Source organism: Anneissia japonica, unplaced genomic scaffold, assembly GCF_011630105.1.
Source record: "Anneissia japonica isolate Jap-2015-1 unplaced genomic scaffold, ASM1163010v1 scaffold234_len1672027_cov178, whole genome shotgun sequence".
NCBI classification, from domain to species: Eukaryota; Metazoa; Echinodermata; class Crinoidea; order Comatulida; family Comatulidae; genus Anneissia; species Anneissia japonica.
In genome coordinates, this window is record NW_022738761.1 from 352,859 (window position 1) to 365,548 (window position 12,690).

Genomic DNA, 12,690 nt, shown 5'->3' on the forward strand with positions numbered 1-12,690 from the left:
AGACATGATTATGATAATTATCTTAAAAATTCATAAAATTAACCTGTTATCATTTTGATAACCTCTGATTGTGGATTTGCACAAAGATCGCTCATTTTTTATCATCTTTTCTTTTAATTCTCATCCGGCTTTTGCTCTTAATCGCAAAGAGGTTTCATGCATTCTGTTCTATATGAAAATAAATGTATCATCATCATCATCATCATTATTATTATTATTATTATTATTATTATTATTATTATTATTATTATTATTATTATTATTATTATTATTATTATTATTATTATTATTATTATTATTATTATTATTATTATAATATAAAATATAATATAATAATACACAAATACAGTAACAGTTATCAGAGAACACAGAAATTCAGAATGGCTTCTCAACTACTCCGTGGCTCTTTTCGAAGTGAATTGTATATTACGCCCTCTTACGTTAGACTACTTGGTCTACCTTGTATATAAACGCTTTTGTGATTAGTCAAATGGACAAACATTCACAACTACAAACCAATCCGAAACTTCCTTTTTTCGAACCGTTGGATTTGGCCGCTCTGAAGGTATCAGATCATGGGCATGAGATGATTTTGTGAATGTAGAGCTCCGTTATTCTTCAAAAATGAGCCTCCCAAATACAGTAAGTATAGATTTGTATGGTAGATACACCAGTTAATTTCATTAGGAATTAGCTTAGATTATTTTTGGTGTAAACTTATTTATGATTTGCCGTTTATAAGACTTCGTTGTTGTGGTAGGCTAGCCAGCTGGGGATTGGGGTGCACATGATTCGCTCTCTTCTGAGTGAATGCAATGGGAAGATCTTTCGATTGCACAAGTGTTGCTTGAGTTGGGCCTAAGATAAATCCAAGATGAGGGTTTATACTGAGAGTATATAGTATAATTATAAAATGGTAGAATCGTAAATTAGAAAACGAATGCATAAACATAGGTACCATTAGAACTCAAGGCCTAGGCCCCCTACCTAGGCTAGGCTATGTGTTTTTAAGAATTTTCGTTAAAAGCATAGACTAGGCCTAGGCCCTACCTTTTGTAGGTTGGCTGAGGCTAAATTTCGCCGGTGGACAAATTTCTTCTAGCTAGGGCCTAGGCTAGGCTAGACTGAGGCTAGATTCTAGTGTTGAAAAATTAAGGCCCCATAAAATGAATTACTACTACTAGATTGACACCCTAATTTTTGCAAAGTGATGCATTACAGTATGTAGGCATCAGGCGATGAATTTTATTCTTAAATTATAATTTCCAATCTGCCGAAAAGGTGCATATCATATCATAGCAAAAAATAGCCCCCCCAAAAAAGTCACAAAACGTGTGATACTCAAACCAATGTACAGTACAGTGGCCTATCACTCTATGCTATCAATGTTGCCATTTACACAAGTCTGTCAGGTTACTAATAAGGATAAAGTTACATTCACATCAAACCTGGATCTGTTCTGGAGCCCGGACAAAAAATCGCTACATTTTTTGAACGCTGTGTTCACATCGCGCATGGAACATGGTTGTTCATGTTAAGTATGTATGCGTTCGATTGGTTCGAACCAAGCAAGCTTGTTGCTGATTGGTCCAAGAAAAAAAAGATGTACTATTTCAGGATACAAATGGCTCTCAGATCCATCGGTCTAGATCCGGAGTCTGGATTGAAAATCATACTAATTTGATGTGAACGGTCCTATTCTTTACCACTGAACCCATTTTTCATTATTTTTTTCCAGGATTCCGGACCAAAATCTAGGCTTGATGTGAACGTAGCTTAAGAAGACTGAGCCTGCCAGTATAACAGATTAAGACCCCAATCACACTCAGGGTCGGCATTTTTTAAGTCTGAACATTCAATAAATGTTAAGCCGGCCTTGAGCCGACCCAAAGTTAGTTCGACTTTTGAGTCCGTTCAGCCGACCCAACTTTATATCTGAACGTAAGCCGAACCTGAGCCGGCCCAAGTTCGCTCTGATTGCGGTCGATTTTGACATCTTATCTAACCACAACATTCATTTGAACTGACTTGCGCGAAAAAGCACCATTGAGAAATAGATTGTTAAGGAAACTGTAGAGTAAATTGTATTCAGTTAAACTATTGTTTTTGAATAAAAGTTGTTATATAAGGTCTCCATGCCTACACTAACTAATTATTACACAAAGCCTCCGTGCGAAGCAAGTATCACGAACCGAGTTAAATACCATGTGATACAAAGCTTACGCATGGGCAGTTTGGCAGATGACGTATGGTTCGACTTTCTTTTCTACAGTTGAATTCCAGTAGAGAAAAAATATATAGGCCTATTACATGCTCAAGAAATCTTGTTTTTGTATAGCACACATTAATTTCATAATTTCATATTCTAAAATCATAACACTGTATAGCGGTATCATTCTTTCTGTGAACGTCATCCTCACCAACCACGTGCGTTTTGTGTCGACGTTTGTGAAGCTACTCACGTGACCCCGAGGACCAAAAAAAATAATCTTTTGTTATTGTTATGAGCGAAGCTGGTTCTAAAAAGCTTCAAAAATTGTTTGTGAATGAACCTAATATGAAAATAATTATTATTGCCAAATAAATAGATCTCGATGTTACTTAAATTCACAATCTGTGTCCAAACATTGACAGCAACCTTCAGTCTTTTCATAGGCCTATACAGTTTACAATATACAGGTATGGACTTTCGAAATCGCGAGTCTGGTTTTGCACAGAGTAAAGTCGAGCTGTGCTAATTATGGGCCTTGGTTATTATAATAATTATCGTCACCATACATGAAGCAACGCTACGCTTAAAAAATCGAAAAAGTATAAGGACAATTTTAGGTTCATGTTTTGCGAGAATTCTATGTGTTTATGCTAGGTTGTGATTTACCATTCCACCATCATGTAATGCGATTGCCTCAAACTTCCTGTCCTGCAATTCATCGACGTGGCCCAAAGGAGAAGTGTGAACGTTCATATGGCAGCCAAGGGACACTGTGAACAGAAAATTTCTTTAAGTCGGCCCTGAGTCGGTCGTATTTAAGCCGGCCCTGGGGCGACGCTAGGCCGGCCTAATAAGTGTGATTGGGCTCTAAGAAATTAATTTGTTCCATCAGTTGTCGGACTATAACTTAAATATAGGCCTGCATTATTCCACATCCTAGCTCCTTAGCCTATCTCACCTTAGCCTATCTCACCTTAGCCTATCTCACCTTAGCCTATCTCACCTTAGCCTATCTCACCTTAGCCTATCTCACCTTAGCCTATCTCACCTTAGCCTATCTCACCTTAGCCTATCTCACATTAGCCTATCTTTGAAAAACACCCTGCTTTGAATAGATGCCCCCCCAGTATGTCCCCCTCTAGAGCCTCATTTGGAATAAACGCCTCCTCCCTCAAGTTGCCTAAATGCCCCACATGCATTTTTTCCCCTCAACTCTCCTAAATGACTAAGTAAATCTAATGGAAGCAATCATTTTCAAACAGTCTGCTCTACTCCATTAGTTAGAATTAAATTTTTTTCTAAGGTGGTTCGGACCAGTAAGTCTTTATGATCATGCAATAACACATTGAAGTCCCTCGAATAAATGCCTCCTCTAAAACCTGCTTTAAAATCTCCTTTAAAAAATGTGTACTGTGCTTTGGTTTTTACTGGATGATAATAAAAATAATAAAGTACTTCCAGGGAGTGTGTATCATTTTTCCCTGTAAAATTATGGCTAAATATTTTTAAATACACTAATTTCTATGTTCAATTTCAGATTTTATGTTTGGTACATTTTTGGGTATTTTGCATGGGAAAATACTCTTTAAAGACATATTTCAAAATTCATCCTTTAAAAGGAGTAATTAAATTGATTTTTTGTGTTCGATGAAGTGATTAAAAACAGATAATGAGATACAGATTTGTTAATATTTACAAACTAGAAGGTGTTATGCACTTTTTCCCACTTTAATTTTTACATGGGCAATTCCATAAAATAGTAAAAATTTTGTCAAAATTTGAAACACGTCAAATATGTTCATTAATGTTATTTTTTATAACGTTATGAAGTGTAGTATCATAAAAAAAATATATAATTATGTAATATATTTCCGATTTAAAATATAATCTGTAATTTTATTAATTCTTGATTACTTTTCTTCAAACACCTTATTTGCAAAATCAGCAACACAGCATGTCAAAAGAAAATGTTTTCCTGGATGTGAGTGTCAATAGCATATCAAAATTACTGTTTCTAATTTAATTCACTTAGTTGTCCTTTTTCTTTTTTCTTTTTACCCTATTTGTAGAGGGTGACCCTTCCAGTATATTGTAGAACGTTGGCTGGTATGCTGTACAGGGACCCTCTTTAAATAATTGAAATAATGTGTGCTCTTATCAGTGAAGTCTCTATATATGAGGCTTAGGGAGTAGAGTTATTTTTAGAAAAAGTCCTGCTATCACAGGAATTAAACCCAGGATTGAAAGGCAAGCATCTTAACCACTAAGCTATTAACTCCACTCCTGTAGAAAACATTACCTTTATGTTTGAATATTGTCTTTATTTTCTGTTTAGATTTTAAGTTTTGGGGATTTCAGTGAAGGTGATGAAGTTGGAAGTCTGAACTATCTTCTGGCCTCCTTAGGCAGACCAATTAAAAACTCCAAACTTGAGGTAAGCTGAGTAATTATAGATTGATATAATTAATATCTTAAATAATATAATAAAGCTGCAAAATTAAAGAAATTTATAAAGTATCAAATGTGTTGACCCAAATGTACTACAGTATAAATGTGTTGGAAAAAATTAAATTCAGGGGTTTTTTATGCTAATATTGGAAAAAAAAAGTATTTCTAAATTTGGTCCAATTTAAATCACAAACCTGCACAATTTAACAATTTTTTAGACCACAGTTTGCTAAGGCCTGCTTGTACTGTAGTGCTTGCCTTACTAGAGAGTTATTGTCCTTTTGGAAACCCTTTAAGAGCTTTTTATTTGTGGATATTAAAATATATTATTAGAGCTATCTTATAGAATACAGTATTTAGTTCTTGTATTAAAATTATTTGTACAAAAGGCTGTCTGTTATTGAATAATCACACTGATATTTAAGATTAGCTTTTTATGTCTAGATATAAAGTAAATATTTTAGAGTAAATTCTCTTATATAATATATTAATTCATTATATATTATTTGTTCAAAAGGGCTGTCTATTACTGATTAATTACACTGATGCATAAGACTGGCTTCAGATTAGTTTAATGTTCAATTTTATACAATAACTTGCAAATTTTAGCATAACCATATCAGGACGGAAATATATAATATAATATTATTGTTATCATCGTTGTTTTCCACTTCATTTAACGTTATTATTGATTAATTTGTTGTCATAGCTATTCTTATTATTCTTATTTTTTTTAAATTTTAACCAATTTGTAATAATAAAATGTTAACTTAGACTCCCAAGCACTTTAATCCTTGTGACCTTGTCATTCACTTAAGTTGTGAGAAAACAATACTGGTACCGTTTACCCTGCATAAGTGCACAGACCTTGTTTTTTTTTTTTTCAGTTACCTTGGAATGAAGAAGAGCATTTAAAGGAAGTTTCAGCAGGTAAATATTTTTTCTCATGCTAAACGACCAGGTGTAATTATGTAAGGCAGGGGTGGGCATAAAAATCAATCGGAGGGTAAAATTTGAATTTTTGATTTAACACCGAGGGCCACACTCAAACTTGGATGTTTCCACTTGCCCACCTGTGGTGTAAGGTATTCGATTGTAGTATGGAAAGTCTTTGAATTAATAGTACCGTAATATTATGTACCAATTGGTCAGTATCGTAGCAGGAGTTACTAAAACGTATGCCTGTTGCCTGGCAGGGATAAGAAAAAAATCTGCCAAAGCTGAAAATATGTCACAATTGATGTATAATAATAGTAATGATAAATATAGCAGCAGTAGCAGCAGCAGACATAATAATAATAATCATGATAATAATAATAATGATAATCATGATAATAATAATAATGATAATCATGATAATAATAATAATGATAATATTAATAATAATAATGATAATCATAATAATAATAATGATAATAATAATAATGATAATCATAATAATAATAATGATAATCATAATAATAATAATGATAATCATAATAATAATAATGATAATCATAATAATAATAATGATAATCATAATAATAATAATAATAATAATAATGGTAATTATAATAATGCATGATTTATTTATATAGCAATTCAAATTCAGTGATCAGAGACACTTGAGCATTTTTTGCCCCTGATAACATACAGTGTTACTTGTTGCTTGTATAGCACTTTTCCTTGTAGTCAGGAAGGGCTGTAAGCTTTTTCTTGTCATTGGTTCCACATGCTTTTGTGCCATATTGTTGCAGTACCTGGCAACCGCACCAGGTGCCTGTTTATATTCTTGGGTGGAAAGAAGCAACGCAGATAAAGTGCCAGCTCAAAGACACAAAGCAAAATGCATGCCGTGATGATTGAAACTCCGAATTTGAGGTTGCCAAACAGCTTCTCCAAACTGCTTCCACGATGTCAAACCAGATACAAAGTCCAGCCTTCTCTAGTCATGCATGTGCACTCAGCCCATGATACTACAGTAGTACAAACAATATTATGTATTTCTATTAATCTTTTTTATCTTTGTTTTATGATTGTGAGGTGAGACTATGATACTGTATGTAGACTTGTGTTTTGATAATCTGACATAGCTTCACTAACTCAGAAAATGTTATCCATGTGTAGATACTGTGCCTAATGAAGCTACTGGAATTAGTTTTGGAACTGTCGACTTAAAAGGAGAGAACTTTAGTTTTACAGTTGGAAAAAGTTCTTTGAATTCTTCTGTTAAAAATACTGCAGTTGAGTTTGATGATAAGGTATTTGGACAAAGTCATTCTGATGACAGACACAGAAAGCCACGGCGCAATAAAAAGAAAAGAGATGAGAGGTATTATGAGGACTTTTACAAGAATCAAGAATTTACTAATGATGATGCAAGCCAGAAAGCAATAGAAAAAGAAACATTCAAACACCAAAGTTACCCAGTCAATGAACTATTGAATAAAACACAAAGTGAAATAGGACACAACGTGAACCAAAACGCAGATGTTATAAATTTTTCAACTGCCAGTAACAGAACTATTAATCTTGAACAAAGTTACATGCCAGATCTTATCCCAAACATTGCTTCTATGCAGGGGGCTGGAAATGTTCAACAACAGATCCCCACCGACAGACAAAACGAACACAACAATGTTGTTAAAAACTTAGCTCAAGTCCAACAGAATAGCGTTGCATCGGCAGCTGGTGAATGTTTTGAAAAAACATTAGGTAATAATGCTGAGAACACCACATCAACTGATGATGATAAAGCAAACGAGGAAAGTGAATCAAATATAGACATACCACTGAACAAAATAGAAGCTGTAGGTAAAACAGAACAAGAAAGTACATATTCAAATCTGCAGAGTACGAATGAATCAAAGGATGGTGCACAAATGAGGGTGCCAGAGCAAAACCAGCCAGTTGTTAACAAGCCATCATCCTGGGCTGGACTATTTAGTAAGCCTGCTATGAACACTAAAGGAAAGCCGGATGTAGCCGAAAACAAGGTTCATTCAGTGCCAGATCCAGCTGCAATTAAACAGATTGTTGAACAAATTGATGAAAGGAAACCTGTTTCTGTAGACTTTGACTCTTACGCTAAACAGCTTGGAGGTAAGTTACGGTATATTTAAATTTTCGGCATGTAACAATGCATTTATATACATGTTTTTTGTGCATTCCATATACTGCAAACACATTAATAGACATATGAAATTATTATTGAGGCAATACGTTAAATTCTGAAAAAAAAAGTCTTCAATTATCTATAGTAAGTGACTGCAGTAGATCCTCTTTGAAGGTCCTGTATTTATAGACATATATTAGAGAGATTTCGATTTGCGCAATGATGTGCTGCTAGAAAGGATTCCTTCATGTGTGACTGTCCTGCATAACGTAGCCAAATTGCATCCAATGAGAACGTAACGTTATTGCATGCACAAGTGACTTCTTATTGACATCATTACGTTCTACATTCTACCATCGTAATAAAAAGCTCCCTAATACAAAAGGACACATGAATACTAAATGCAAACAGGTACATTGATAAAACAAACTGCACAAGTTTGAGCTATTTCTCAATAATGTCTTGATACAGTATAACCATTATACAATCCATTTTCAATACAATTTATTTGACATTTCAAAACATAGCAAGCTTATTACAGTATAGAAGTCAATTGTCAATGTTGAAAATAATGATTTCCTTTTTTTTTTCATCAGATTTATTATCTAAAGTGCAATTAAACCACCGTCCAGTTGCTTGGCAACCAAGAGGTTTGAACAACAAAGCTAACTGGTGTTATATTAACAGTGTATCCTTCGGTTACAAAATGTACATTATATTACATTTCTCTGAATTTTAATTGCTAGATATTACATGAATATAGTACAGAAATGCCTGTCTCTTATACACATCTAGATGTGTATAAGAGACAGAAGATATTGCAATTGAATGACTCAAAGGTAATACTTATTTTCAATTTATATACTTTGTGTGAACTGGATAATTTTTCTGTAACTTGTAAAATGAACAGATCTTGCAAGCTCTGCTATTTTGCCCTCCGTTTGGCAATCTCATTAGATCAATACCAGTTCAAGTTAAAGAGCGACTACCAACATCCACGCCAATGCTGGACTGCATGTAAGTTTAATTTTCATTTTAACTCTGATTATAAGTAATGATATTTCTGCTAATTTTCTATTCCCTGTATGCAGAATGGAGGAGGAATGTCTTAATCACTAAAACCTGTTTGATTTAAACTGAAGTCTACATGCTGATATTATTTGATTGTGTCACTAATTGTGAGACATCACTTGTAACATTAAAACCAGTTAGGAGAATGCTCTTTATATTATGTATTACCCTGTATGTTGGATCAAACATCATGGAACACACTGGGGACAGATCTAGGGGATGACCAAAGAGGCCTTCTGAAGCTTCCCTGGGGAATACCCCACAAAAATAGGCAAGAGAACACCCCAGATTTCTGCTTAAGTAGCTGCAATGGCTGTTCAAGAATGTTTTGTTTGGAGCAGTGCGAGTGGCAATTGAAAACTAAAGATAACTTGCGGTTGAGAAATGCACACTCAAGTGTTTAAAGCTCTGACCTCAAAAGTTCACAACCTCTGTGCCAAACCCCTACCATCATCATTTTGCTCAACGCTATCTGCTTCATAACATTTTGTAAAATTTGAATCTTCCTCCCTTTAGAATTGACTTTGTGAACATGTACGAAGTGATGCCACATCGACAGTCTGGCAAACGAATCACAGATATTCAAACAGGCAGCACCTTTGAACCAGTCCAAGTCTACCAGATGTTATCACGTGCCAAAACATCTTTCTCTGTTGAGGTAAAAAACGTCCTCTATTTAGTAGTTTTGTCATTACAGTTAGTGGCTTTTCCATTAATTTTTTGTGCTACTGTCATGGAATGTAATAACTAAATTGAGTTGAAACAAATAGCCTTGTATATTGGGTTTAGTTATTATTGATGACATCTTTGGTATTTCTCCTTCTCTCTATTTTTTTATATATTATTTGAGCTTTATTCTAATGGACTTTCTTCAGAGTGTCAGTCAAGTTTAACAACTGAACAATTGAAACATCATCACTAGTAATATCAAAGATCTTATAAACACAAGATAGCATTCTCCGCGATTTAAGCGTAACAAATTGAAGCGTCGGTGAAGGTTCAAAAGTTTCAAATTTAGCAAGAGGGCGCCATTCATGCGCTATTATACCAAAGAGAAAAAGTAATCAGCTTTGGAATAGGGCGTCCTATCTGTTGCCATGGATCTGAGATGGTTCCTGTTCTGCTGTTCACAGGATTGATACTCTAAAGGTAAAGGTGTACGGTGTGGTAAGAGCGGTCAAGGGTCAAAAGTTTCCAATTTAGCAAGAGGGCGCCATTCATGCCTTATTACAGAATTTGCACGCGTAAATCGCGGAGAACGCTATCTTGTGTTTATAAGATCTTTGGTAATATGCGCTTTTCCCATAAACATGTGTATCCCAGTACCACAAACACATGTGTTTATGTACAGTTACACCATGTTTGTGTGGGCCTTTAGCGGCAATACCCAATTGGTGAGGCTTTGTGGAAAGATCCATTTGTTTAGAAATCTCATTTTTTTTTCAAGAAGTGAAAAGTAATGAATGCAATATTTTGTTTGTGCAGGGACGTCAGGAAGATGCTGAGGAGTTTCTAGGCTGTCTACTCAATGGCATGCATGAAGAAATGCTAGCACTGATGGCAGTTGACAAACCTCAATCAACAAGTAAAGGTTAATGTCTTATAAATTACTGTAACAATTTAAAATATGATTCTGTGTATTGTAAACACAAACAATATCTTGTATATCATTTGTATATAATTTTATATGTTATAACACATTTTAATTATTGCAATTTCTAGAATACTATTGACATTGTCTACCCTTGTCTTCCATTAGGTGTTTCAAATGGTCTAGAAAATGATAATGAAGAAGATGATGAATATGAGGAGGACGAGGATGAATGGCATCAAGTGGGACCAAAAAATAAGAGCAGTGTCACTAGAGAGGTCAGTGTAAACATTAAAATTTGCAGGTAAATAGTTATAGGTATTTGTTAACACTTGTTCAATTTAATAAGTAATTGTTATGTTTGTTATATTTGTAGGCTCACTTTGACAAGTCACCAATTTCAGAAATATTTGGAGGTCAGATGAGGTCAATCCTTCATCAGTCTGGTTCTCGTGAATCTGCTACATTGCAACCATTCTTCACTTTACAGTTAGACATTCAAGTAAGTAGTATCTATGCAACTGTTTCTATGTTCTGGTCCCTTAAGGCAGGTTCCCACTAAACTTTTCAAGCGAAAGAGTTGACTTTCGGTAAAGAATGTCTCGCTTCCAATGAGTCGCTTGCCTGTTCCCACTGCTGACCGCGTGCGAAAACTCGAAATGGCGGGTGCTAACAGAGAAGTGATTTTGTTATCTCATTGATAGACGGAGGAAAGGGGCTGTGAGATGAAATCAGATAAAATCCTCATGATTAACATTCCCAGAACTCCATAATGAATCAAAAGAGTGAATATAAACAGTTTTTTTTTTTAGTTCATATTTATTCAAGGCCTAGAGCTAGGCCTCCTAAGGGTAGATAGTAGGCCTAGCCTACCCTACCTTACTGTAGGTCTCAGGTAGTAGCAGGGTACCAGAGGCCTAGGCTGGACAGGTCTAATACTGGTGGAGATAACTCAACTCTCAGCCTGCAAATCTTCCACGCATTGTCACATATTTTCTTTGTTCCCATGTCACAGACCTAAACAAGGGTAGCCTACTGTTCCACAGAGTTTGCATGAAACGGACTCGTCGGTCATCGTGCGCACATTTGTACATTGTTTTGATAATGGTCGGGATTTTATTGTTGACCTTTGACATATATTGAATCTAAGCCTTGCGATTGGTCCATAGGCCACAAATTCGCTCGTGAATTCGAAAAAGTTGGTCTTGGATCAACTCTTGTGAATTCGCAGGCGATCTTTTAAAGTCGCAGATCTATCTTTTAAATCACAGGGTGCTTTTTTTTTTATCTATTGTATGATTACAATGTAAAAGTTAGCCCTTGTTTTTTGGCAGCTGAGTACCCTTAAAATTGTATTAAATTATTCTTTCAGTCCAACAACATATGGAGTGTTTCTGATGCTTTGGAGCACATGGTAAGCAAGGAGACGTTGCATGGATACACTTGTAGCAAGACAAAAACGGAGGTACATTGTCATATATTATTATTTTGTTCTATTAAATTTAGGTACTGTAATACTAGAAAGTTTGAAATGTAAAATTGGAGACTTGTATTCAATTCACAGACAAAGTGCTACAGGGAGGGTGAAGATACATTTCACAGATTCATGCTAAATAGGACAGCCTTTTTCAATGTTTTCTTTTCCTTACACACATTTCATGGTATGCATGCTAATTTTACATGGATGTGTCTTCACACATTATAGGAATGTACACATGCTCGATTTTCTTTAGGAGTATTACTCAATGTGATGAGGAGATACACATTTTTCGTTGTACAGTAAGATTGTTAAAAATGTGATTAGTCAAGTGGCTGAAATTGCAGAATGTTATATTAGTTAATTGATTATAAATACAGTACTAGATAGTATTATTGCAAAAACAACAACACATTTTACCCGTTGTCGTTGCGTTGTGTTCGTGTTGAATTGCGTTGAAATGAGCGTTGAAATTTTGTTGCTTATTTAACGAAGGCATGTTCGTGTCACTTTATTGTTGGTCTTAGGTCACTGAGGAACTATTGGGATGATACAGATGTGAAATGCGTGTGTGTGTGGCAACAACCAGTCTGTATGTTTGTAATCAAATAGGCTCCTAAACGGTGCCTCGCTGCGGGTATACATTTTGCCCAAGAGGTACTGGTGGACATGTAATTGTGTGGGAAATGTTTGTTTTTTCGGTTAGATAGAAAATGTAAGCTGTATGCGATAAAACATATACCCCCTACCACCAGTCTTGAGTGGTTTTTTAGTCCAAAGTTTTCCCGACGCATGCG

General features: G+C 35.0%; 1 protein-coding gene across 3 annotated transcripts in view; it reads left to right on the forward strand.

Annotated features, from left to right (window-relative positions):
• The first annotated feature begins 506 nt into the window (after nt 1-506).
• Nucleotides 507-12,690, forward strand: part of LOC117117761 (ubiquitin carboxyl-terminal hydrolase 10-like) — a 20,348-nt gene continuing 8,164 nt past the window's right edge. Inside the window, exons 1-11 of one of the 3 annotated variants that reach the window (XM_033262181.1) lie at nt 507-642; nt 4,548-4,646; nt 5,548-5,590; nt 6,767-7,741; nt 8,351-8,442; nt 8,665-8,771; nt 9,342-9,483; nt 10,311-10,416; nt 10,585-10,694; nt 10,793-10,918; nt 11,789-11,881. In XM_033262181.1, the coding sequence (XP_033118072.1) occupies nt 625-642; nt 4,548-4,646; nt 5,548-5,590; nt 6,767-7,741; nt 8,351-8,442; nt 8,665-8,771; nt 9,342-9,483; nt 10,311-10,416; nt 10,585-10,694; nt 10,793-10,918; nt 11,789-11,881 (1,911 nt within the window). In that variant the 5' untranslated portion in view covers nt 507-624. The remainder of the gene's footprint in view (nt 643-4,547; nt 4,647-5,547; nt 5,591-6,766; nt 7,742-8,350; nt 8,443-8,664; nt 8,772-9,341; nt 9,484-10,310; nt 10,417-10,584; nt 10,695-10,792; nt 10,919-11,788; nt 11,882-12,690) is intronic. The other 2 variants (XM_033262182.1, XM_033262183.1) reach the window with 2 other exon arrangements.